This window comes from Oncorhynchus mykiss, chromosome 17 (genome assembly GCF_013265735.2).
Source record: "Oncorhynchus mykiss isolate Arlee chromosome 17, USDA_OmykA_1.1, whole genome shotgun sequence".
NCBI lineage: Eukaryota > Metazoa > Chordata > Actinopteri > Salmoniformes > Salmonidae > Oncorhynchus > Oncorhynchus mykiss.
This window is the reverse complement of record NC_048581.1, coordinates 7,823,653-7,848,652: the sequence shown is the minus strand read 5'-3', so window position 1 is coordinate 7,848,652 and position 25,000 is coordinate 7,823,653. Positions and strand designations below refer to the sequence as shown.

Here is a 25,000-nt window from a genome sequence, read left to right as displayed (position 1 = left end):
AGGGCATCCGCGTGAGACTCTCCCCAGCCGAGAGCATCTGTTTCTGGGATAGCTGAGAGATGGACCCCCCTCCTCCTGTTCCTCCACCACCCTCCAGGTCAGCTCCGTATTTCAGCTCCATCAGGCTCTTCTGTATCTTTCCAATCTTCTTGTTCTTCTCGTCTCGCTGCCTCTTCTTCCTCAGGCAGTGGAACACGAAACTAGAAGAATAATATTTCATGAAACCATTTTTGAGATCCAATTTGATCATTAATCATTTTCTCATTCCAAATTTTTTTCGCATTTAATCATTGTGTTTGCCTCTGAACTCTCCATAATACTGTGACTAAACAACAGACTGCATTGGAATCTTGATGTTGTAAGTGCTGACTCTTTCTTCACTGTGGAAGACTAACCCCAGTATGAGGACCATGCTGAAGAGACTGCCCAGTATAGTCATGATGTAGTGGGTAGCAGAGGAGTCGTTGGAGGTCCTCTCTAGACCTGCCTTCCTCCCGGTGGAGATGGACAGACAGGTGTGGTTATAACGAAGCTGGTGTCTTATGGACACGACGCAGTAGGTGTAGTCTGAGAGAGAGAGAGAGGAGAAGGGGTGGGAGAGAGAGAGAGAGGGGGGAGAAGGGGTGGGAGAGAGAGGGGGGAAAGGGAGAGAGAGGGAGGGAGGGGAAAGGGAGAGAGAGAGGGAGGGGAAAGGGAGAGAGAGAGAGGGAGGGAGGGGAAAGGGAGAGAGAGAGGGAGGGAGGGGAAAGGGAGAGAGAGAGAGGGAGGGATGGGAAAGGGAGAGAGAGAGAGAGAGGGAGGGGAAAGGGAGAGAGAGAGAGGAGAAAGGGGGAGGGAGGGAGGGAGGGAGGGAGGGAGGGAGGGAGGGAGGGAGGGAGGGAGGGAGGGAGGGAGGGAGGGAGGGAGGGAGAAGGGTGGGAGAGAGAGAGGGAGGGACAGAGAAGGTAGGAAGACAGGGAGGGATGGAGAGAGAGAGAGAGAGAGGGTAGAAGGGGTGGGAGAGAGAGAGAGAGAGAGAGAGAGAGGGAGAAAGGGTGGGAGAGAGAGAGAGAGAGAGAGAGAGAGAGAGAGGGAGAAAGGTTGGGAGAGAGAGAGAGAGAGAGGGGGAGAGAGAGAGAGAGAGAGAGGGAGGGGAAAGGGAGAGAGAGAGAGAGAGAGAGAGGGAGGGAGGGGACAGAGAGGGAGAAAGGGTGGGAGAGAGAGAGAGAGAGAGAGAGAGAGAGAGAGAGAGAGTGGAAAGGGTGGGAGAGAGAGAGAGAGAGAGAGAGAGAGAGGGGAAAGGGAGTGAGAGAGGGAGGGGAAAGGGAGAGAGAGAGAGAGAGAGAGAGAGGGAGAAAGGGTGGGAGAGAGAGAGAGAGAGAGAGAGAGAGAGAGGGGAAAGGGAGTGAGAGAGGGAAAAATGGAGAGAGAGAGGGAGGGAGGCAGAAGGGGAGGGAGAGAGGGAGGGAAGGAGAAGGGGAGGGAGAGAGGGAGGGAGGGAGAGAGAGAGAGGGGGAGGGGAAAGGGAGAGAGAGAGGGAAAGATGGAGAGAGAGCGAGGGAGGGAGGGAGAAGGGGAGGGAGAGAGAGAGGGAGGGAGGGAGAAGGGGAGGGAGGGAGAGAGGGAGGGAAGGAGAAGGGGAGGGAGAGAGGGAGGGAGGGAGAAGGAGAGGGAGAGAGAGAGGGTAGGGGGAGAGAAAGAGAGAGCAACTTACATGACATTATATTGGAATATTAACTGCATAGGGTACTATATGGTGCCATTTAGCATGCAGACACTGTCTTATTGCTCTCTCTCACACACACACACCCACACCCACACACACACACACACACACACACACACACACACACACACACACACGCTGGAAGGGATGATTGAAACTATGTCCTACCAGTGTGGGCTTTCAGGTTGTTCAGTTCAAACTCTTCCTTGTGGTTCTTCAGGTTCTTTATGTCAGTGAAGAAGCTGTTGTTGTAGAGAACCAGGATGTACATCTTACTGAAGGGGTGAGGGATCTGGACCGAGATCACTGCTGAGGTGTGGGAGATCTAGAGAGGGACAGAGAGTAGGGAGTAGTGATCACTGCTGAGGTGTGGGAGATCTAGAGAGAGAGAGTAGGGAGTAGTGATCACTGCTGAGGTGTGGGAGATCTAGAGAGGGACAGAGAGTAGGGAGTAGTGATCACTGCTGAGGTGTGGGAGATCTAGAGAGGGACAGAGAGTAGGGAGAAAGAGAGAGAGATGAGAGAGAGATAAGAGTGAGTAGAGAGAGAGGGTAGGGGGAGAGAGAGAGAGTCGGGAGAGAGAGTAGGGAGAGAGGAGAGAAGAGAGAGAGAGGGAGGAGAGGGAGAGTACAGAGAGAGAGATTAGGGAGAAAGAGAGAGAGTCAGTGGACTGGACTCCAACCAACACACGTGATCACCCTCTTTGACAACGTTCCAACAGGTCGAGACCCAAAAGGTACAGATTGGATGGTGCCATCCGGAACATTTCTAGCTAGCTGTGGATTGGCTTAAGGCACATTCTGAACTCTGTAACACACAAACACAATCCTTAGAGCCCGTAGGAACAGCTTCACCTGGGGGCTCACCTGTTTCACCTTCATACTAGGCTTGTTGTTCAGATCAGGGTAGGTGGGGCTGATGCTGATTGGGTCCTCCGGGGACATTCCAGAAGGGCAGTCGTCCAATCCGCAGGGAGAGTACGGTGGGAGGGTCGTAAACTCTGACTGAACAATGATGTTCGGAAAAGAGTTGCTCCCGTCATCGGTACACACCTAAAATAACAACAACAATAATAATAATCATCTTAATCCAGAACAATAATTGAACCTTTATTTAACTAGGCAAGTCAGTTAAGAACAATTTCTTATTTTCAATGACGGCCTAGGAACAGGGGCAGAACGACAGATTTGTACCTTGTCAGCTCAGGGGTTTGAACTTGCAACCTTCCGGTTACTAGTCCAACACTCTAACCACTAGGCTACCCTGCCGCCCATAATCATACAAATATTTTTATAAAAGTAATCATAAAATCATAACAATAACAATAATTGATTTGTATAGCTCATTTCCCACGCTCAATGAACGTAGAATATAACACGATGTAATGTGTTCTAACTGTTGATGAACGATGTACCGTTACTATGACAACCTACTATGATGGCCTACGCTGTCTCAACACTCTGTCATGGCATCATACCAGATGTATTTCTGTATCTTTAACATTTACATATCTTGGAAACATGATTGCTGACAAGCAAAACATTTTGGGACGATATCAACAACGGACAAATGAAACAAATACCAAAAGATAGTTCATTTTAGGGTGGGATTTTTAAAAATATTTTTTTTAAATGATAATAATCATGATATGTTTTTAGTCGACACACCATATTGAGCATGTGCAGAGCGTTGCGTGTCGCAGGCATCCTGGGGTTCTGACTGAGGAGGCTGTAGCCTGAAAACCCGGCCGGAGTATCACACACCATCCTCTCGTTGGTCCTGGTCGGGAACACAGGGTCACCAGTGTTTGGGTCAGAACAAGTTCAAGGCAGTCAATGTAGGAAGTCATTTTAATTTACATTAAAAAAAATGGGAAACACTTTTGAAATAAATAGTTTATACTTTTCAGTTTATTGACAAGTCATTGAAAATAGATTGAATATTCTATTTTGCTTCAACTTGTGCTTTTTTACCTGTTGGGGAAGACTGCCAACCAGCGTAGAAATCCCAACAGCTCACAGGAGCAGTTGAACGGGTTAGTGTAGAGTTCACACGTCGTTAATCTACCGAGCGCCGTAAACAAGCCTCCGTCCAACACCTGGATCCTGTTCATGGAGAGGTCAATGTTCTCGATGTTAGGACACTCCTCAAAGGTGTTGGGGGTGACTGCCTCGATCAGGTTGGCCTGTAGGTAGAGGTATTGCAGCTTCCCCAGCCCTCTGAGGATTCCCTCTGTTAGGTTCCTCAGACGGTTAAACCCCAACTGCAGCACCTGGTAGGAAAGATAAGGTAAGAGAGGGTAAGGTAAGAGAGGGTAAGGTAAGAGAGGGTAAGGTAAGAGAGGGTAAGGTAAGAGAGGGTAAGGTAAGAGAGGGTAAGGTAAGAGAGGGTAAGGTAACATGAGGTAAGGTAACGTTAATGTGAGGTAATGTAAGGTAAGGTAACGTGAGGTAAGGTAAGGTAAGGTAAGGTGAGGTAAGGTAACGTGAGGTAAGGTAAGGTAAGGTGAGGTAAGGTAACGGGAGGTAAGGTAACGTGAGGTAAGGTAATGTACGTTAATGTGAGGTAATGTGAGGTAAGGTAACGTGAGGTAAGGTAATGTGAGGTAAGGTAAGGTAACGTGAGGTAAGGTAATGTGAGGTAAGGTAAGGTAACGTGAGGTGAGGTAACGTGAGGTGAGGTAACGTGAGGTAAGGTAATGTACATTAATGTGAGGTAACGGGAGGTAAGGTAATGTGAGGTAAGGTAACGTGAGGTAATGTGAGGTAAGGTAACGGGAGGTTAGGTAATGTGAGGTAAGGTAACGTGAGATTAGGTAATGTGAGGTAAGGTAAGGTAACGTGAGGTAAGGTAACGTGAGGTAAGGTAACGTGAGGTTAGGTAATGTGAGGTTAGGTAATGTGAGGTAAGGTAACGTGAGGTTAGGTAATGTGAGGTAAGGTAACGTGAGGTAAGGTAAGGTAACGTGAGGTTAGGTAATGTGAGGTAAGGTAAGGTAACGTGAGGTTAGGTAATGTGAGGTTAGGTAATGTGAGGTAAGGTAAGGTAACGTGAGGTAAGGTAACGTGAGGTAAGGTAAGGTAACGTGAGGTTAGGTAATGTGAGGTAAGGTAAGGTAACGTGAGGTTAGGTAATGTGAGGTAAGGTAACGGGAGGTAAGGTAATGTGAGGTAAGGTAAGGTAACGTGAGGTAAGGTAATGTGAGGTAAGGTAAGGTAATGTGAGGTAAGGTAACGTGAGGTAAGGTAACATGAGGTAAGGTAACGTGAGGTAAGGTAACATGAGGTAAGGTAACATGAGGTAAGGTAATGTGAGGTAAGGTAACATGAAGTAAGGTAAGGCAAAGTGAGGTAATGTGATTGAAGGTAATGTACCAAATGGCACACTTCTCCCTACATAGTTCACCAGAGCCCCAGGAATCACTATGATGTTCAGGACCAACCTGTAGGTTGAACTGGGCCGAGAAGGCTCCATCCTCCACGTACGAGATCTCGTTCTTGGTGAGGTTGAGGTACGTCAGGTTCCCAAAGCGGCTGAGCGATGAGAAATGGATACTCTTGATCTTATTCTCGTTGAGCCTCAGGTCCACGATGGTGCTGTTCAAAGCAGACTTTATTTAAAGTGCATTTAAACTTGCAATAAAACACTTTACAAAACAAACTGACGAAGGTCAACAGGTTGATACAGGTCTTTCTTTTCTTCAAAGGCAATTTACAGTAAAACATTCACGTGACAACAAGTAAAACATAACTAGAAGTAAACATAGAGGAACAAAGGAAAATAAAACACACAGAACAGAATGCCTAAACAATGCCTTCTGCCTGGGGATGCAAAATTCCCGTAACTTTCCCAAGTTTCCCAGGTTAATTAAAACATCCCGGTTGGAATATTTCTGGAATCAGTTGGGAATAAGCAGGAAATCTGGGGAATACAAATTAATGCAATTTAATCAAATGTGTTTAATCAAATGAAAATGAGAAAATTAATTCAAGAACAGTTAATGGGATAATAGAACATATTAATAACACTAATGATGTTTAATGAACCAAATAAAATCACTGATTAAAAAAACCCTATCTCTGCCATGGTTACCTGTTGATGTGGGCAGGGACCCTATCTCTGCCATGGTTACCTGTTGATGTGGGCAGGGACCCTATCTCTGCCATGGTTACCTGTTGATGTGGGCAGGGACCCTATCTCTGCCATGGTTACCTGTTGATGTGGGCAGGCACCCTATCTCTGCCATGGTTACCTGTTGATGTGGGCAGGGACCCTATCTCTGCCATGGTTACCTGTTGATGTGGGCAGGGACCCTATCTCTGCCATGGTTACCTGTTGATGTGGGCAGGGACCCTATCTCTGCCATGGTTACCTGTTGATGTGGGCAGGGACCCTATCTATGCCATGGTTACCTGTTGATGTGGGCAGGGACCCTATCTCTGCCATGGTTACCTGTTGATGTAGGCAGGGACCCTATCTCTGCCATGGTTACCTGTTGATGTAGGCAGGGACCCTGGATCTCTGCCATGGTTACCTGTTGATGTGGGCAGGGACCCTATCTCTGACATGGTTACCTGTTGATGTGGGCAGGGACCCTATCTATGCCATGGTTACCTGTTGATGTGGGCAGGGACCCTATCTATGCCATGGTTACCTGTTGATGTGGGCAGGGACCCTATCTCTGCCATGGTTACCTGTTGATGTAGGCAGGGACCCTATCTCTGCCATGGTTACCTGTTGATGTAGGCAGGGACCCTGGATCTCTGCCATGGTTACCTGTTGATGTGGGCAGGGACCCTATCTCTGACATGGTTACCTGTTGATGTAGGCAGGGACCCTGGATCTCTGCCATGGTTACCTGTTGATGTGGGCAGGGACCCTATCTCTGACATGGTTACCTGTTGATGTAGGCAGGGACCCTGGATCACTGCCATGGTTACCTGTTGATGTGGTTAGGGACCCTATCTCTGCCATGGTTACCTGTTGATGTGGTTAGGGACCCTATCTCTGCCATGGTTACCTGTTGATGTGGGCAGGGACCCTATCTCTGCCATGGTTACCTGTTGATGTGGGCAGGGACCCTATCTCTGCCACGGTTACCTGTTGATGTGGGCAGGGACCCTATCTCTGCCATGGTTACCTGTTGATGTGGGCAGGGACCCTATCTCTGCCATGGTTACCTGTTGATGTGGGCAGGGACCCTATCTCTGCCATGGTTACCTGTTGATGTGGGCAGGGACCCTATCTCTGCCATGGTTACTTGTTGATATGGGCAGGAATCGCTTCATAAGGGGGCTGGTTCTTACCTGTTGATGTGGGCAGGAATCGCTTCATATGGGGGCTGGTTCTGGCTGCAGATAGCCAACCACACGAAGCCCTTCTCCCCCTCAATCAGCCAACAGTCGCCCGTCACCGTGGGAAATTGGATGATTGACAGTAGGGCAAAGCCATAGAGGAAGGCAAACCAACTGGTCGCCGACAACGCCACCGTAACCCCGCCCACTCTGTTGTTAAACCCCGCCTCTCGGGGTTGTGTTGGCGTTCCGATGATGACGTCCATGTTGTTGATTATAGTTGTTTTTGTTTATTGATTTTGTTTATTTATCCAGGTTAGCGTCACTGCGAGGAAGAGAAGTGCAAAGAATGATGATTGTTACTACAGTCCAATTTCACGTCTGGCATGGATTAATAAAGTCTTCTCCTCTTCTCGTTGAACCTATCCAACGAGCACCTTGTGCCCTGTGATCTCCAGAGCTATACAGCCTTTACCAATGTTAGCTCTCCACTGTGTCGTTGGTCCACCCGGCAGTAGAAGGCAGGGTTGGGTTGGAAGGAGAGAGTAGTTTTAGAGTAGTCCTAGTTTTTGTCTGAGGTTAGTCCCACACACAAAAAAAGGAAGGTTTTAAAAGGAACTCGTCTTTCTCTCAGGTTAGTCCCACACACAAAAAAGGAAGGTTTTAACAGGAACTCGTCTTTCTCTCAGGTTAGTCCGTAGGAAGGACACAACATCTTTTTCACTTGAGGACCCATTAGTTTTTTGGGGGAGATGGTCCTCTGATTGGTCAGGAGGAAGGATGGGTCCTCCTCTGATTGGTCTGGAGGAAGGATGGTCCTCCTTTGATTGGTCCGGAGGAAGGACGGTCCTCCTTTGATTGGTCCAGAGGAACAGAGAAGAGTTAGAGGGAAGTACCTTGACGTAGCTCATTGGACAGAGTCTCCACACCTTTTATTTATGCACTTGACTTGACAGATCAATCTGAGCCTCCATTTACATTAAGAGATCAATCTGAGCCTCCATTTACATTGAGAGATCAATCTGAGCCTCCATTTACATTGAGAGATCAATCTGAGCCTCCATTTACATTGACAGATCAATCTGAGCCTCCATTTACATTGAGAGATCAATCTGAGCCTCCATTTACATTTCTGTTCATGTTTTCCACAGTGTGTGAGAGTCAGGGATGACGAGGACAACCTCTGGAGCTACATTTGTCTGTGGTCCTGTGGACTGTCGTCAGGGAGACGGCTGAGTATGGCTCTGTCCTTTTCCTCCCATCTGATTGGCTATTTCACCATTTGATGTTTGGTCTTCGGGAACCCTGATTGGATCTCTGTCTACTCTCGTGCCTCCTCATTGGTGGTTCATAGGTTGGCCAGAAACTGGAGAGAAAGGAGAGAGAGTAGGTCAGACAAACTTCAAAATTGGGGAAAAAACAAACGAATGAGATCTTAAAAGGGAATACGTGTTTTCCCCTCTACTGATGGACAACATCCTGACTTAACTTCAGAATCAGAAACAAGGTTTCAATATTGCTGTCCATCAATGACACACAAACACATTTAGTGATCTTGAGAAATCTTGACAAATCGATGGGTAAATGTTGCCCTGGGTGTTGGTAGAATTTTATTTTAAATGAGTCCCAGCTGTAATGGCTGCCAAAGATGCTTCCGACAAGTAATAACTCTGGGGCTGCGAAGACATTCACAATCAGGACTTCTTCATTTACAGTGCCTTGCGAAAGTATTCGGCCCCCTTGAACTTTGCGACCTTTTGCCACATTTCAGGCTTCAAACATAAAGATATAAAACTGTATTTTTTTGTGAAGAATCAACAACAAGTGGGACACAATCATGAAGTGGAACGACATTTATTGGATATTTCAAACTTTTTTAACAAATCAAAAACTGAAAAATTGGGCGTGCAAAATTATTCAGCCCCCTTAAGTTATTACTTTGTAGCGCCACCTTTTGCTGCGATTACAGCTGTAAGTCGCTTCGGGTATGTCTCTATCAGTTTTGCACATCGAGAGACTGAAATGTTTTCCCATTCCTCCTTGCAAAACAGCTCGAGCTCAGTGAGGTTGGATGGAGAGCATTTGTGAACAGCAGTTTTCAGTTCTTTCCACAGATTCTCGATTGGATTCAGGTCTGGACTTTGACTTGGCCATTCTAACACCTGGATATGTTTATTTTTGAACCATTCCATTGTAGATTTTGCTTTATGTTTTGGATCATTGTCTTGTTGGAAGACAAATCTCCGTCCCAGTTTCAGGTCTTTTGCAGACTCCATCAGGTTTTCTTCCAGAATGGTCCTGTATTTGGCTCCATCCATCTTCCCATAAATTTTAACCATCTTCCCTGTCCCTGCTGAAGAAAAGCAGGCCCAAACCATGATGCTGCCACCACCATGTTTGACAGTGGGGATGGTGTGTTCAGCTGTGTTGCTTTTACGCCAAACATAACGTTTTGCATTGTTGCCAAAAAGTTCAATTTTGGTTTCATCTGACCAGAGCACCTTCTTCCACATGTTTGGTGTGTCTCCCAGGTGGCTTGTGGCAAACTTTAAACTTTATATCTTTAAGAAATTGCTTTCTTCTTGCCACTCTTCCATAAAGGCCAGATTTGTGCAATATACGACTGATTGTTGTCCTATGGACAGAGTCTCCCACCTCAGCTGTAGATCTCTGCAGTTCATCCAGAGTGATCATGGGCCTCTTGGCTGCATCTCTGATCAGTCTTCTCCTTGTATGAGCTGAAAGTTTAGAGGGACGGCCAGGTCTTGGTAGATTTGCAATGGTCTGATACTCCTTCCATTTCAATATTATCACTTGCACAGTGCTCCTTGGGATGTTTAAAGCTTGGGAAATCTTTTTGTATCCAAATCCGGCTTTAAACTTCTTCACAACAGTATCTCGGACCTGCCTGGTGTGTTCCTTGTTCTTCTGCGCTTTTAACGGACCTCTGAGACTATCACAGTGCAGGTGCATTTATACGGAGACTTGATTACACACAGGTGGATTGTATTTATCATCATTAGTCATTTAGGTCAACATTGGATCATTCAAAGATCCTCACTGAACTTCTGGAGAGAGTTTGCTGCACTGAAAGTAAAGGGGCTGAATAATTTTGCACGCCCAATTTTTCAGTTTTTGATTTGTTAAAAAAGTTTGAAATATCCAATAAATGTCGTTCCACTTCATGATTGTGTCCCACTTGTTGTTGATTCTTCACAAAAAAATACAGTTTTATATCTTTACGTTTGAAGCCTGAAATGTGGCAAAAGGTCGCAAAGTTCAAGGGGGCCGAATACTTTCGCAAGGCACTGTATATATGATGTATTCATTATGTATTGATAAATGTTGAGTAGGTTGTGTAGAGAGATCGTAAAAATAAAAAATCCCTTTTGAGATTTAAAGGAACTTAACCGTGAAGACCGTGCCGGAGGTGTGTAGACTTTAACTAGCGACTGTTCCTTCTTACAAAACATCAAGAACAACAAACTGCTGTACCATTACAGAGCATTAACCCACATCCCCTTACAAGAAAACTCTTGAGTTTTCAACCAAAACCCATCAGAATCCCATTCATCTCTGGTGCTGTTACTAGGGAATAATCATCTCTGGTGATGTTACTAGGGACTAACCTTCATCTCTGGTGCTGTTACTAGGGACTAATCGTCATCTCTGGTGCTGTTACTAGGGACTAATCGTCATCTCTGGTGCTGTTACTAGGGACTAATCGTCATCTCTGGTGATGTTACTAGGGACTAACCTTCATCTCTGGTGCTGTTACTAGGGACTAATCATCTCTGGTGCTGTTACTAGGGACTAACCTTCATCTCTGGTGCTGTTACTAGGGACTAACCTTCATCTCTGGTGCTGTTACTAGGGACTAATCATCTCTGGAGCTGTTACTAGGGACTAACCTTCATCTCTGGTGCTGTTACTAGGGACTAATCATCTCTGGTGCTGTTACTAGGGACTAACCTTCATCTCTGGTGCTGTTACTAGGGACTAATTGTCATCTCTGGTGCTGTTACTAGGGACGGCAGGGTAGCCTAGTGGTTAGAGCGTTGGACTAGTAACCGGAAGGTTGCAAGTTCAAACCCCCGAGCTGACAAGGTACAAATCTGTCGTTCTGCCCCTGAACAGGCAGTTAACCCACTGTTCCTAGGCCATCATTGAAAATAATGTTCTTAACTGACTTGCCTGGTTAAATAAATAAATAAATAAATAAATAAAAAAATCTCTGGTGCTGTTACTAGGGACTAATCATCTCTGGTGCTGTTACTAGGGACTAACCTTCATCTCTGGTGCTGTTACTAGGGACTAATCGTCATCTCTGGTGCTGTTACTAGGGACTAATCGTCATCTCTGGTGATGTTACTAGGGACTAACCTTCATCTCTGGTGCTGTTACTAGGGACTAATCATCTCTGGTGCTGTTACTAGGGACTAACCTTCATCTCTGGTGCTGTTACTAGGAACTAACCTTCATCTCTGGTGCTGTTACTAGGGACTAATCATCTCTGGAGCTGTTACTAGGGACTAACCTTCATCTCTGGTGCTGTTACTAGGGACTAATCATCTCTGGTGCTGTTACTAGGGACTAACCTTCATCTCTGGTGCTGTTACTAGGGACTAACCTTCATCTCTGGTGCTGTTACTAGGGACTAACCTTCATCTCTGGTGCTGTTACTAGGGACTAATCATCTCTGGTGCTGTTACTAGGGACTAACCTTCATCTCTGGTGATGTTACTAGGGACTAATCGTCGTCTCTGGTGCTGTTACTAGGGACTAATCATCTCTAGTGCTGTTACTAGGGACTAATCATCTCTGGTGCTGTTACTAGGGACTAACCTTCATCTCTGGTGCTGTTACTAGGGACTAACCTTCATCTCTGGTGCTGTTACTAGGGACTAATCATCTCTGGTGATGTTACTACGGACTAACCTTCATCTCTGGTGCTGTTCCTAGGGACTAATCATCTCTGTTGCTGTTACTAGGGACTAATCTTCATCTCTGGTGATGTTACTAGGGACTAATCATCTCTGGTGCTGTTACTAGGGACTAATCATCTCTGGTGCTGTTACTAGGGACTAACCTTCATCTCTGGTGCTGTTACTAGGGACTAATCATCTCTGATGCTGTTACTAGGGACTAATCTTCATCTCTGGTGCTGTTACTAGGGACTAATCATCTCTGGTGCTGTTACTAGGGACTAACCTTCATCTCTGGTGCTGTTACTAGGGACTAATCGTCATCTCTGGAGCTGTTACTAGGGACTAATCATCTCTAGTGCTGTTACTAGGGACTAATCATCTCTGGTGATGTTACTAGGGACTAATCATCTCTGGTGATGTTACTAGGGACTAATCATCATCTCTGGTGCTGTTACTAGGGACTAATCATCTCTGGTGCTGTTACTAGGGACTAATCTTCATCTCTGGTGCTGTTACTAGGGACTAATCTTCATCTCTGGTGATGTTACTAGGGACTAATCATCTCTGGTGCTGTTACTAGGGACTAACCTTCATCTCTGGTGCTGTTACTAGGGACTAATCATCTCTGGTGCTGTTACTAGGGACTAATCATCTCTGGTGCTGTTACTAGGGACTAGGGCGGGAGGGAGGGAGGGAGGGTGGGAGGGAGGAAAAGGCCCAGATAGAGATGGAGGGAAATTAAGAGATAGAGACAGATTGCTACACTGCTTACCCACTGTAGAATCTGATAGAACAATGAAAAACATGTGAAATAGAAAGGGTGTGTGTGTGTGTGGGGGGGGGGGGGGGCGCTACCAGCCACTCAGCACAATCTATAATTGATGGTGAGACTTCCTCCTACGTAGCATGAGACAAACTACCCACTGTGGTGAGGCCACTGACTGCTGCCAGCCACACACACACACACACACACACACACACACACACACACACACACACACACACACACACACACACACCAACAGGAAACATTAATTCCGTTGCAATACAATAAAAAAAAATTAGCTGAGAGAAAAATACAGAAAGGGAGAGAGAGAGAGAGAGAGAGTATAGAGAGAGAAAGAGAAAGAGAGAAAGAGAGAGAGAGAGAGACATATTATAGAGAGAGAAAGAGAGAGAGAGAGACAGAGTATAGAGAGAGAGAGGGAGAAAGGGAGAGAGAGAGACAGAGTATAGAGAGAGGGAGAGAGAGAGAGAGAGAGAGTATAGAGAGAGAAAGAGAGAAAGGGAGAGAGAGAGAGACAGAGTATATAGAGAGAAAGGGAGAGACAGAGTATAGAGAGAGAAAGAGAGAAAGAGAGAGAGAGACAGAGTATAGAGAGAGAAAGATAGAAAGAGAGAGAGAGAGACAGAGTATAGAGAGAGAAAGAGAGAAAGGGAGAGAGAGAGACAGAGTATATATAGAGAGAGAGAGACAGAGTATAGAGAAAGAAAGTGAGAGAGAAAGAGGGAGAGTGTGAAATACCACAGTGTGCCATTACAGCAGCAAGATTTGTGACCTGTTGCCACAAGAAAAGGTCAACCAGTGAAGATCAAACACCATTGTAAATACAACCCATATTAATGTTTATGTTTTTTACCTTTTGTATTTTAACCATTTGCACATCGTTACAACACTATATATATATATATATATATATATATATATATATATATATATATGACAATGTTAACATATGTTTCCCATGCCAATAAAGCCCCTTGAATTGAATTGAGAGAGAAAGAGAGACATCAAGTGGTCAGTTAAAATTGGCAAAAAAAACACACATTTCTTTCCACATGGCCTTGGGGTGAGACAGGGATGCAGCTTAAGCCCCACCCTCTTCCACATATATATCAACGAATTGTTGAGGACACTAGAGCAGTCTGCAGCACCCGGCCTCACCCTACTAGAATCTGAAGTCAAATGTCTACTGTTTGCTGATGATCTGGTGCTTCTGTCTCCAATAAAGGAGGGACTAAGGGACAGCAGCACCTAGATCTTCTGCACAGATTCTGTCAGACAGTAAATCTGGTGTTCCAAACATTGCAAGTATAAATTCCGTCTAGACCTCGTTGCCCTAGAGCACACAAAAAAACATACCTTAGGCTAAACATCAGCGCCACAGGTAGCTTCCACAAAGCTGTGAACGATCTGAGAGACAAGGCAAGAAGGGCCTTCTATGCCATCAAAAGGAACATACCAATTAGGATCTGGCAAAAAATACTTGAATCAGTGACAGAACCCATTGTCCTTTATGGTTGTGAGGTCTGGGGTCCGCTCACCAACCAAGAATTCACAAAATGGGACAACACCTAATTGAGTCTCTGCATGCAGAATTCTGCAAAAAATATCCTCCGTGTACAACGTAAAACACCAAATAATGCTTACAGAGCAGAATTAGGCCGATACCCACTAATGATCAAAATCCAGAAACGAGTCGTTAAATTCTACAACCACCTAAAAGGAAGCGATTCCCAAACCTTCCATAACAAAGCCATCACCTACAGAGAGATGAACCTGGAGAAGAGTCCCCTAAAGCAAGCTGGTCCTGGCTCTCTGTTCACAAACACACCCCACAGAGCCCCAGGACAGCAACACAATTAGACCCAACCAAATCATGAGAAAACAAAAAGATAATTACTTGACACATTGGAAAGAATGAACAAAAAACCCCAGAGCAAAGTAGAATGCTATTTGGCCATAAACAGAGAAGAAACTGAGCTGCGTGTCCTAATGTATACCCGTAGACACTTATTTCCCTCAGATTTAACAGACCCACAAAGAATTCACAAACAAATCCAATGTTGATATACTTTTGATACTTGCAATAACTGGGGACATGGGCTGGGAACCCTGTGAGGTGAGATGGAAGGTGTTTATGACAATAACATGGGCTGGGAACCCTGTGAGGTGAGATGGAAGGTGTTTATGACAATAACATGGGCTGGGAACCCTGTGAGGTGAGATGGAAGGTGTGTATGACAATAACATGGGCTGGGAACCCTGTGAGGTGAGATAGAAGGTGTTTATGACAATAACATGGGCTGGGAACCCTGTGAGGTGAGATGGAAGGTGTTTATGACAATAACATGGGCTGGGAACCCTGTGAGGTGAGATGGAAGGTGTTTATGACAATAACATGGGCTGGGAACCCTGTGAGGTGAGATGGAAGGTGTTTATGACAATAACTGGGGACATGGGAACCCTGTGAGGTGAGATGGAAGGTGTTTATGACAATAACATGGGCTGGGACCCCTGTGAGGTGAGATGGAAGGTGTGTATGGGTGAGACTTTAGAATAGACTGTTGGAGATGCCAACTGCCAGAGTAGCTAGTAAAGTTTTTCAATGGGATCTGTCCATAGGGAGAGCCCGGGCAACTGAAATGTCTGATCTATTTCAACAGTCTGACTGTGGACATCTTGTACGAAAACCAAATGAAGGGAGACATAGATATCATTAACAAAAAACTGTCGATGCAATATGAAAAAACTGGGTGAAGGAGATTTAGTCATAAACCCAAATTGAGAACCTTTTGATTGATTAAGGGTGAATTGGTGTGTGAGAGATATTATGTTTAACCTTTCTGAAACAAGAGATCGCTATGTGCACAGGTAATATCAGGGACACTCTGCGTATTGAAACAGGACGGTGTTGTGGGCGAAATGGAATTGGAAAGACGATGTAACTATTGTGACCTCGACGAAATAGAACATTAAAATCCGTTTTATCCTCTATTGCCCTTTTCTACCTCGATATACGCTTGCTCTTATTCTAGAAAGCACAGCAGATATACCCTGGCATTATGTGGCTGAGTGATGAGGAGACAGACCACCAGATATACCCTGGCTTATGTGGCTGAGTGATGAGGAGACAGACCACCAGATATACCCTGGCATTATGTGGCTGAGTGATGAGGAGACAGACCACCAGGTATACCCTGGCATTATGTGGCTGAGGAGACAGACTACAGAATATACCCTGGCATTATGTGGCTGAGGAGACAGACCACCAGATATACCCTGGCATTATGTGGCTGAGCCATGAGGAGACAGACCACCAGATATACCCTGGCATTATTTGGCTGAGTGATGAGGAGACAGACCAGCAGATATACCCTGGCATTATGTGGCTGAGTGATGAGGAGACAGACCACCAGATATACCCTGGCTTATGTGGCTGAGTGATGAGGAGACAGACCACCAGATATACCCTGGCATTATGTGGCTGAGTGATGAGGAGACAGACCACCAGGTATACCCTGGCATTATGTGGCTGAGGAGACAGACTACAGAATATACCCTGGCATTATGTGGCTGAGGAGACAGACCACCAGATATACCCTGGCATTATGTGGCTGAGCCATGAGGAGACAGACCACCAGATATACCCTGGCATTATTTGGCTGAGTGATGAGGAGACAGACCAGCAGATATACCCTGGCATTATGTGGCTGAGTGATGAGGAGACAGACCACCAGATATACCCTGGCATTATGTGGCTGAGTGATGAGGACACAGACCAGCAGATATACCCTGGCATTATGTGGCTGAGTGATGAGGAGACAGACCAGCAGATATACCCTGGCATTATGTGGCTGAGGGATGAGTAGACAGACCACCAGGTATACCCTGGCATTATGTGGCCGAGGAGACAGACTACCAGATATACCCTGGCATTATGTGGCTAAGGAGACAGACCACCAGATATACCCTGGCATTATGTGGCTGAGTGATGAGGACACAGACCACCAGATATACCCTGGCATTATGTGGCTGAGCCATGAGGAGACAGACCACCAGATATACCCTGGCATTATTTGGCTGAGTGATGAGGAGACAGACCAGCAGATATACCCTGGCATTATGTGGCTGAGTGATGAGGAGACAGACCACCAGATATACCCTGGCATTATGTGGCTGAGTGATGAGGACACAGACCAGCAGATATACCCTGGCATTATGTGGCTGAGTGATGAGGAGACAGACCACCAGATATACCCTGGCATTATGTGGCTGAGTGATGAGGAGACAGACCACCAGGTATACCCTGGCATTATGTGGCTGAGGAGACAGACTACCAGATATACCCTGGAATTATGTGGCTGAGGAGACAGACCACCAGATATACCCTGGCATTATGTGGCTGAGCCATGAGGAGACAGACCACCAGATATACCCTGGCATTATTTGGCCGAGTGATGAGGAGACAGACCAGCAGATATACCCTGGCATTATGTGGCTGAGTGATGAGGAGACAGACCACCAGATATACCCTGGCATTATGTGGCAGAGTGATGAGGACACAGACCAGCAGATATACCCTGGCATTATGTGGCTGAGTGATGAGGAGACAGACCAGCAGATATACCCTGGCATTATGTGGCTGAGGGATGAGGAGACAGACCACCAGGTATACCCTGGCATTATGTGGCTGAGGAGACAGACTACCAGATATACCCTGGCATTATGTGGCTAAGGAGACAGACCACCAGATATACCCTGGCATTATGTGGCTGAGCCATGAGGAGACAGACCACCAGATATACCCTGGCATTATGTGGCTGAGTGATGAGGAGACAGACCACCAGGTATACCCTGGCATTATGTGGCTGAGGAGACAGACTACCAGATATACCCTGGCATTATGTGGCTGAGGAGACAGACCACTAGATATACCCTGGCATTATGTGGCTGAGCCATGAGGAGACAGACCACCAGATATACCCTGGCATTATGTGGCTGAGTGATGAGGACACAGACCAGCAGATATACCCTGGCATTATGTGGCTGAGTGATGAGGAGAGAGACCAGCAGATATACCCTGGCATTATGTGGCTGAGGGATGAGGAGACAGACCAGCAGATATACCCTGGTATTATGTGGCTGAGTGCTGAGGAGACAGACCACCAGATATACCCTGGCATTATGTGGCTGAGTGATGAGGAGGCAGACCACCAGATATACCCTGGCATTATGTGGCTGAGTGATGAGGAGACAGCCCACCAGATACACCCTGGCATTACTCGGCTGAGTCATGCGAAGACAGACCACCAGATATGCCCTGGCATTATGTGGCTAAGGAGACAGACCACCAGATATACCCTGGCATTATGTGGCTGAGGAGACAGACCACCAGATATACCCTGACATTATGTGGCTGAGTGATGAGGAGACAGACCAGCAGTTATACCCTGGCATTAGGTGGCTGAGTGATGAGGAGACAGACCACCAGATACACCCTGGCATTACTCGGCTGAGTCATGCGAAGACAGACCACCAGATATACCCTGGCATTATGTGGCTAAGGAGACAGACCACCAGATATACCCTGGCATTATGTGGCTGAGGAGACAGACCACCAGATATACCCTGACATTATGTGGCTGAGTGATGAGGAGACAGACCAGCAGATATACCCTGGCATTATGTGGCTGAGTGATGAGGAGACAGACCAGCAGATATACCCTGGCATTATGTGGCTGAGTGATGAGGAGACAGACCACCAGATATACCCTGGCATTATGTGGCTGAGTGATGAGGACACAGACCAGCAGATATACCCTGGCATTATGTGGCTGAGTGATGAGGAGACAGACCAGCAGATATACCCTAGCATTATGTGGCTGAGGGATGAGGAGACAGACCAGCAGATATACCCTGGTATTATGTGGCTGAGTGCTGAGGAGACAGACCACCAGATATACCCTGGCATTATGTGGCTGAGTGATGAGGAGACAGACCACCAGATATACCCTGGCATTATGTGGCTGAGGAGACAGACCACCAGATATACCCTGGCATTATGTGGCTGAGGGATGAGGAGACAGACCACCAGATATACCCTGGCATTAGGTGGCTGAGTGATGAGGAGACAGACCACCAGATACACCCTGGCATTACTCGGCTGAGTCATGCGAAGACAGACCACCAGATATACCCTGGCATTATGTGGCTAAGGAGACAGACCACCAGATATACCCTGGCATTATGTGGCTGAGGAGACAGACCACCAGATATACCCTGACATTATGTAGCTGAGTGATGAGGAGACAGACCAGCATATATACCCTGGCATTATGTGGCTGAGGAGACAGACCACCAGATATACCCTGGCATTATGTGGCTGAGCCATGAGGAGACAGACCACCAGATATACCCTGGCATTATTTGGCTGAGTGATGAGGAGACAGACCAGCAGATATACCCTGGCATTATGTGGCTGAGTGATGAGGAGACAGACCACCAGATATACCCTGGCATTATGTGGCTGAGTGATGAGGACACAGACCAGCAGATATACCCTGGCATTATGTGGCTGAGTGATGAGGAGACAGACCAGCAGATATACCCTGGCATTATGTGGCTGAGGGATGAGGAGACAGACCAGCAGATATACCCTGGTATTATGTGGCTGAGTGCTGAGGAGACAGACCACCAGATATACCCTGGCATTATGTGGCTGAGTGATGAGGAGACAGACCACCAGATATACCCTGGCATTATGTGGCTGAGGAGACAGACCACCAGATATACCCTGGCATTATGTGGCTGAGGGATGAGGAGACAGACCACCAGATATACCCTGGCATTAGGTGGCTGAGTGATGAGGAGACAGACCACCAGATACACCCTAGCATTACTCGGCTGAGTCATGCGAAGACAGACCACCAGATATACCCTGGCATTATGTGGCTAAGGAGACAGACCACCAGATATACCCTGACATTATGTGGCTGAGTGATGAGGAGACAGACCACCAGATATACCCTGGCAATATGTGGCTGAGTGATGAGGAGACAGACCAGCAGATATACCCTGGCATTATGTGGCTGAGTGATGAGGAGAGAGACCACCAGATATACCCTGGCATTATGTGGCTGAGGAGACAGACCACCAGATATACCCTGGCATTACAGTGCCTTGCGAAATAATTCGGCCCCCTTGAACTTTGCGACCTTTTGCCACATTTCAGGCTTCAAACATAAAGATATAAAACTGTTTTTTTTTGTGAAGAATCAACAACAAGTGGAACACAATCATGAAGTGGAACGACATTTATTGGATATTTCAAACTTTTTTAACAAAAAAACTGAAAAATTGAAAAATTGGGCGTGCAAAATTATTCAGCCCCTTTACTTTCAGTGCAGCAAACTCTCTCCAGAAGTTCAGTGAGGATCTCTGAATGATCCAATGTTGACCTAAATGACTAATGATGATAAATACAATCCACCTGTGTGTAATCAAGTCTCTGTATAAATGCACCTGCACTGTGATAGTCTCAGAGGTCCGTCAAAAGCGCAGAGAGCATCATAAAGAACAAGGAACACACCAGGCAGGTCCGAGATACTGTTGTGAAGAAGTTTAAAGCCGGATTTGGATACAAAAAGATTTCCCAAGCTTTAAACATCCCAAGGAGCACTGTGCAAGCGATAATATTGACATGGAAGGAGTATCAGACCACTGCAAATCTACCAAGACCTGGCCGTCCCTCTAAACTTTCAGCTCATACAAGGAGAAGACTGATCAGAGATGCAGCCAAGAGGCCCATGATCACTCTGGATGAACTGCAGAGATCTACAGCTGAGGTGGGAGACTCTGTCCATAGGACAACAATCAGTTGTATATTGCACAAATCTGGCCTTTATGGAAGAGTGGCAAGAAGAAAGCCATTTCTTAAAGATATCCATAAAAAGTGTTGTTTAAAGTTTGCCACAAGCCACCTGGGAGACACACCAAACATGTGGAAGAAGGTGCTCTGGTCAGATGAAACCAAAATTGAACTTTTTGGCAACAATGCAAAATGTTATGTTTGGCGTAAAAGCAACACAGCTGAACACACCATCCCCACTGTCAAACATGGTGGTGGCAGCATCATGGTTTGGGCCTGCTTTTCTTCAGCAGGGACAGGGAAGATGGTTAAAATTGATGGGAAGATGGATGGAGCCAAATACAGGACCATTCTGGAAGAAAACCTGATGGAGTCTGCAAAAGACCTGAGACTGGGACGGAGATTTGTCTTCCAACAAGACAACCTACAATGGAATGGTTCAAAAATAAACAATTGCGTTAGAATGTACAAATTCACAGCGCCGACTGGTCCAAGTAAGAGACGAAAGGCTTCAGATTTTATGAAATGTTGATAATTTATTGTTCAGAACATATCTAATTCTTTCTAAGTGTACAGTGTTTGCCAAATCGCTGAGCCATAATATGGTAGAGGGAGCTTCCTTCCTTTTCCAAAACAACGAGATACATTTTTTTGGAGGCTGAAATGAGACTGTAAGAGATTAGTTGTTTTGTGGGGTTGGTTAATCCGTTTAGGGAATCAGACACTCCTTGGATTATCAGAAGCGGGTCTGGGTCTATTGAAGTCTCTAGAACTTCAGAGGATATTAAAAATTCAACTCCAATAACCATACAAGTTAGAGCATAGGGCAAAGCAGTGGAGTAGTGTACCCTGCACAGCATGACATTTATCACACATAGGGGAGGTATCAGGATATATCCTTTACAGTTAAGATTTGGAATAATGTAATCTGTGTAATACCTTGACTTGTATGAGACGATGTCTGGAATTAATGGAGCAGGTGCGGCTATTCTCCAAGATATCTTCCCTGTCGGCCACCGAAATGTCAGTCCCTAGTTCTTCCTCTCATTTAGCCTTAAATGCTCATCTGTAGAAGGTGTGCTAACAGATTGAAAAGCATCATATAGACGAGATATCAGTTTGTCTGAGATGGGGCATCTTTTTATGCATTCGTGAAACACGGAAGGTTTAGCATTTCCCAAATGTCGGAAGGATTAGCGTTCCCAAACGTCGGAAGGTATTTTTCTAACATAGTCTCCAATCTGTAGGTATCTGAAAAAGTTATTTCTGGGAAGATTATAAAATTCCCTCAGCAACTCAAAGGAAGCAAAGGTCCCTTCCATATATATAAATCCCCTATGGTACTTATCCCCAACTCTCCCCATCGCTCAAAGTTGTTATCAAGGTTAGAGGGGGGGTAAAGGAGGAATTCCTGGCAACAGGGAGCATGAATGATATTGGTCTAATGTCAAAGTAGACTTTAATTTGCTTCCAGATATGGACTGTGTACAATAGGAGTGTTGTTATAACAGATATGGAATGTGTATAGTAGGATTGTTGCTATAACATATATGGACTGGGTACAATAGGATTGTTGCTATAACAGAAATGGACTGGGTACAATAGGATTGTTGCTATACAGATATGGACTGGGTACAATAGGATTGTTGCTATACAGAGATGGACTGGGTATAGTAGGATTGTTGCTATAATATATATGGACTGTGTATAGTAGGATTGTTGCTATAATATATATGGACTGGGTATAATAGGATTGTTGCTATAATATATATGGACTGTGTATTATAGGATTGTTGCTATAATATATATGGACTGGGTATAATAGGATTGTTGCTATAATATATATGGACTGGGTACAATAGGATTGTTGCTATAATATATATGGACTGGGTATAATAGGATTGTTGCTATAATATATATGGACTGGGTACAATAGGATTGTTGCTATAATATATATGGACTGGGTATAATAGGATTGTTGCTATACAGATATGGACTGGGTATAATAGGATTGTTGCTATACAGATATGGACTGGGTATAATAGGATTGTTGCTATACAGATATGGACTGTGTATAATAGGATTGTTATTATAACGTGGCATCTCCAAATGGACAGGCGACACAATCACAGCGACAATAGAGAAGGGGTGGCAATCCTCACGGTCCACTAATCCAACTGGATGATAGGTATACGTCATCCAGCCAATCCTCACGGTCCACTAATCCAACTGGATGATAGATATACGTCATCCAGCCAATCCTTACGGTCCATACTAATCCAACTGGATGATAGATATACGTCATCCAGCCAATCCTCACGGTCCACTAATCCAACTGGATGATAGATATACGTCATCCAGCCAATCCTCACGGTCCACTAATCCAACTGGATGATAGATAAACGTCATCCAGCCAATCCTCATGGTCCACTAATCCAACTGGATGATAGATATACGTCATCCAGCCAATCCTCACGGTCCATACTAATCCAACTGGACGATAGATATAGGTCATCCAGCCAATCCTCACGGTCCACTAATCCAACTGGATGATAGATATACGTCATCCAGCCAATCCTCACGGTCCATACTAATCCAACTGGACGATAGATATAGGTCATCCAGCCAATCCTCACGGTCCATACTAATCCAACTGGATGATAGATATACGTCTTCCAGTCAATCCTCACGGTCCACTAATCCAACTGGATGATAGATATACGTCATCCAGCCAATCCTCACGGTCCATACTAATCCAACTGGATGATAGATATACGTCATCCAGCCAATCCTCACGGTCCACTAATCCAACTGGATGATAGATAAACGTCATCCAGCCAATCCTCACGGTCCACTAATCCAACTGGATGATAGATATACGTCATCCAGCCAATCCTCACGGTCCATACTAATCCAACTGGACGATAGATATAGGTCATCCAGCCAATCCTCACGGTCCATACTAATCCAACTGGATGATAGATATACGTCATCCAGCCAATCCTCACGGTCCACTAATCCAACTGGATGATAGATATACGTCATCCAGCCAATCCTCACGGTCCATACTAATCCAACTGGACGATAGATATAGGTCATCCAGCCAATCCTCACGGTCCATACTAATCCAACTGGATGATAGATAAATGTCATCCAGCCAATCCTCACGGTCCACTAATCCAACTGGATGATAGATATACGTCATCAAGCCAAAGCGTAACATCACGGAGGTCAGCAGTCCTTCCATCTTGGATTTACAGAGGATTTTAACCTATCCTGTGTGTTTTATAATCCCAGATGAATGGATTGATAATTGAGTCCAGTTGTTTATGAAAGGATTGATAATTGAGTCCAGTTGTTTATGAAAGGACTTAGGTATGAATACTGGGATGTTCTGGTATAGGTAGAGCGGTTGTGAGAGGAAGACCATTTTAATGGCATTAATTCTTCCCGAGCAGAGAAATTGGGAGAGTTCTCCAAAATTGTATGATTGCCTTGAGTTTTTGCCTCAGAGAGAGGAAATTGTCTTTAGATAGTGAGAAGTATTGCTTGGTAACTACAATTTTTCTGAAGATAACTTAAATGGTAGATGTTCCAACCGAGAGGTGTTTTGCAACCGTGTGGGCATTAATTCGCTATTGTTCCAATTTATTCTGTATCCCGAGAAGGTACCAAACAAATTAATCAAATCAAAAATAGCTGGAATACTAGATTGGGGTTCTGTTACATAGAGGAGAATGGCATCTGCGTATAGAGAAATCTTATTTAGAGTGTCTTTAGTATTATAGCCGTGTATTGCTGCATGAGATCTGATCGCCTGAGCGAGAGGTTCAATAATTAGAGCGAAAAGCATAGGCGACAGCGCACAACCCTGCCTTGTCCCTCTGTAAAGGTTAAATCGGGGCGACAATGATTGGTTAGTGAGTATTCTCCCACCCCACAGGGGTTCCTATATAAAAGCTGGATCCAATTTATCAACCCATCTCCAATGTTACATTTCTGTAGGGCCTTGAACAGATAGGACCACTCAACTTGGTCAAAGGTCATTTCGGGGTCAAGAGATATAACGGCAAGGTCCACGTTGGGTAACCTCTGAGCATACATAATGTTGAAGAGGCGCCTGAGATTGAAGAATGAGCTTCTGTTCGGGGATAAAGCTGGTCGCCTGTCTGGTCCGAATGGACCAATTTGCCCACTAAAGTGCTAAGCCTGTTAGCCAGAGTTTTTGCTGGAATCTTTTGGTCTGTATTAAGGAGAGATATTAAGAGAGATATTGGTCTGTATGACCCCTTCCGGCTCTTTATCCTTCTTATTTATAACTGTAATGAACGCCTCGTCCGAAGTAGCTGGGAGAGCTCTATCCTCATTGGCCTGAACCAACATGTTGTGCAGGAAGGGAGAGAGCATGTCGCTGAATGTGTT

At 45.4% G+C, this 25,000-nt stretch overlaps 1 protein-coding gene across 1 annotated transcript in view; it reads right to left on the bottom strand.

The window, feature by feature from the left end:
• Positions 1 to 25,000, bottom strand: part of LOC110513544 (protein ELFN1) — a 173,045-nt gene that overhangs the window by 8,094 nt on the left and 139,951 nt on the right. The window contains exons 3-10 of the mRNA XM_036948755.1: positions 7,012 to 8,365; positions 5,148 to 5,301; positions 3,679 to 3,977; positions 3,373 to 3,484; positions 2,572 to 2,757; positions 1,874 to 2,030; positions 396 to 567; positions 1 to 200 (exon numbers count right to left, since the gene is read on the bottom strand). The exon at positions 1 to 200 is cut by the window's left edge and continues 203 nt beyond it. Coding sequence (XP_036804650.1) covers positions 1 to 200; positions 396 to 567; positions 1,874 to 2,030; positions 2,572 to 2,757; positions 3,373 to 3,484; positions 3,679 to 3,977; positions 5,148 to 5,301; positions 7,012 to 7,265 — 1,534 coding nt within the window. The 5' untranslated portion in view covers positions 7,266 to 8,365. The remainder of the gene's footprint in view (positions 201 to 395; positions 568 to 1,873; positions 2,031 to 2,571; positions 2,758 to 3,372; positions 3,485 to 3,678; positions 3,978 to 5,147; positions 5,302 to 7,011; positions 8,366 to 25,000) is intronic.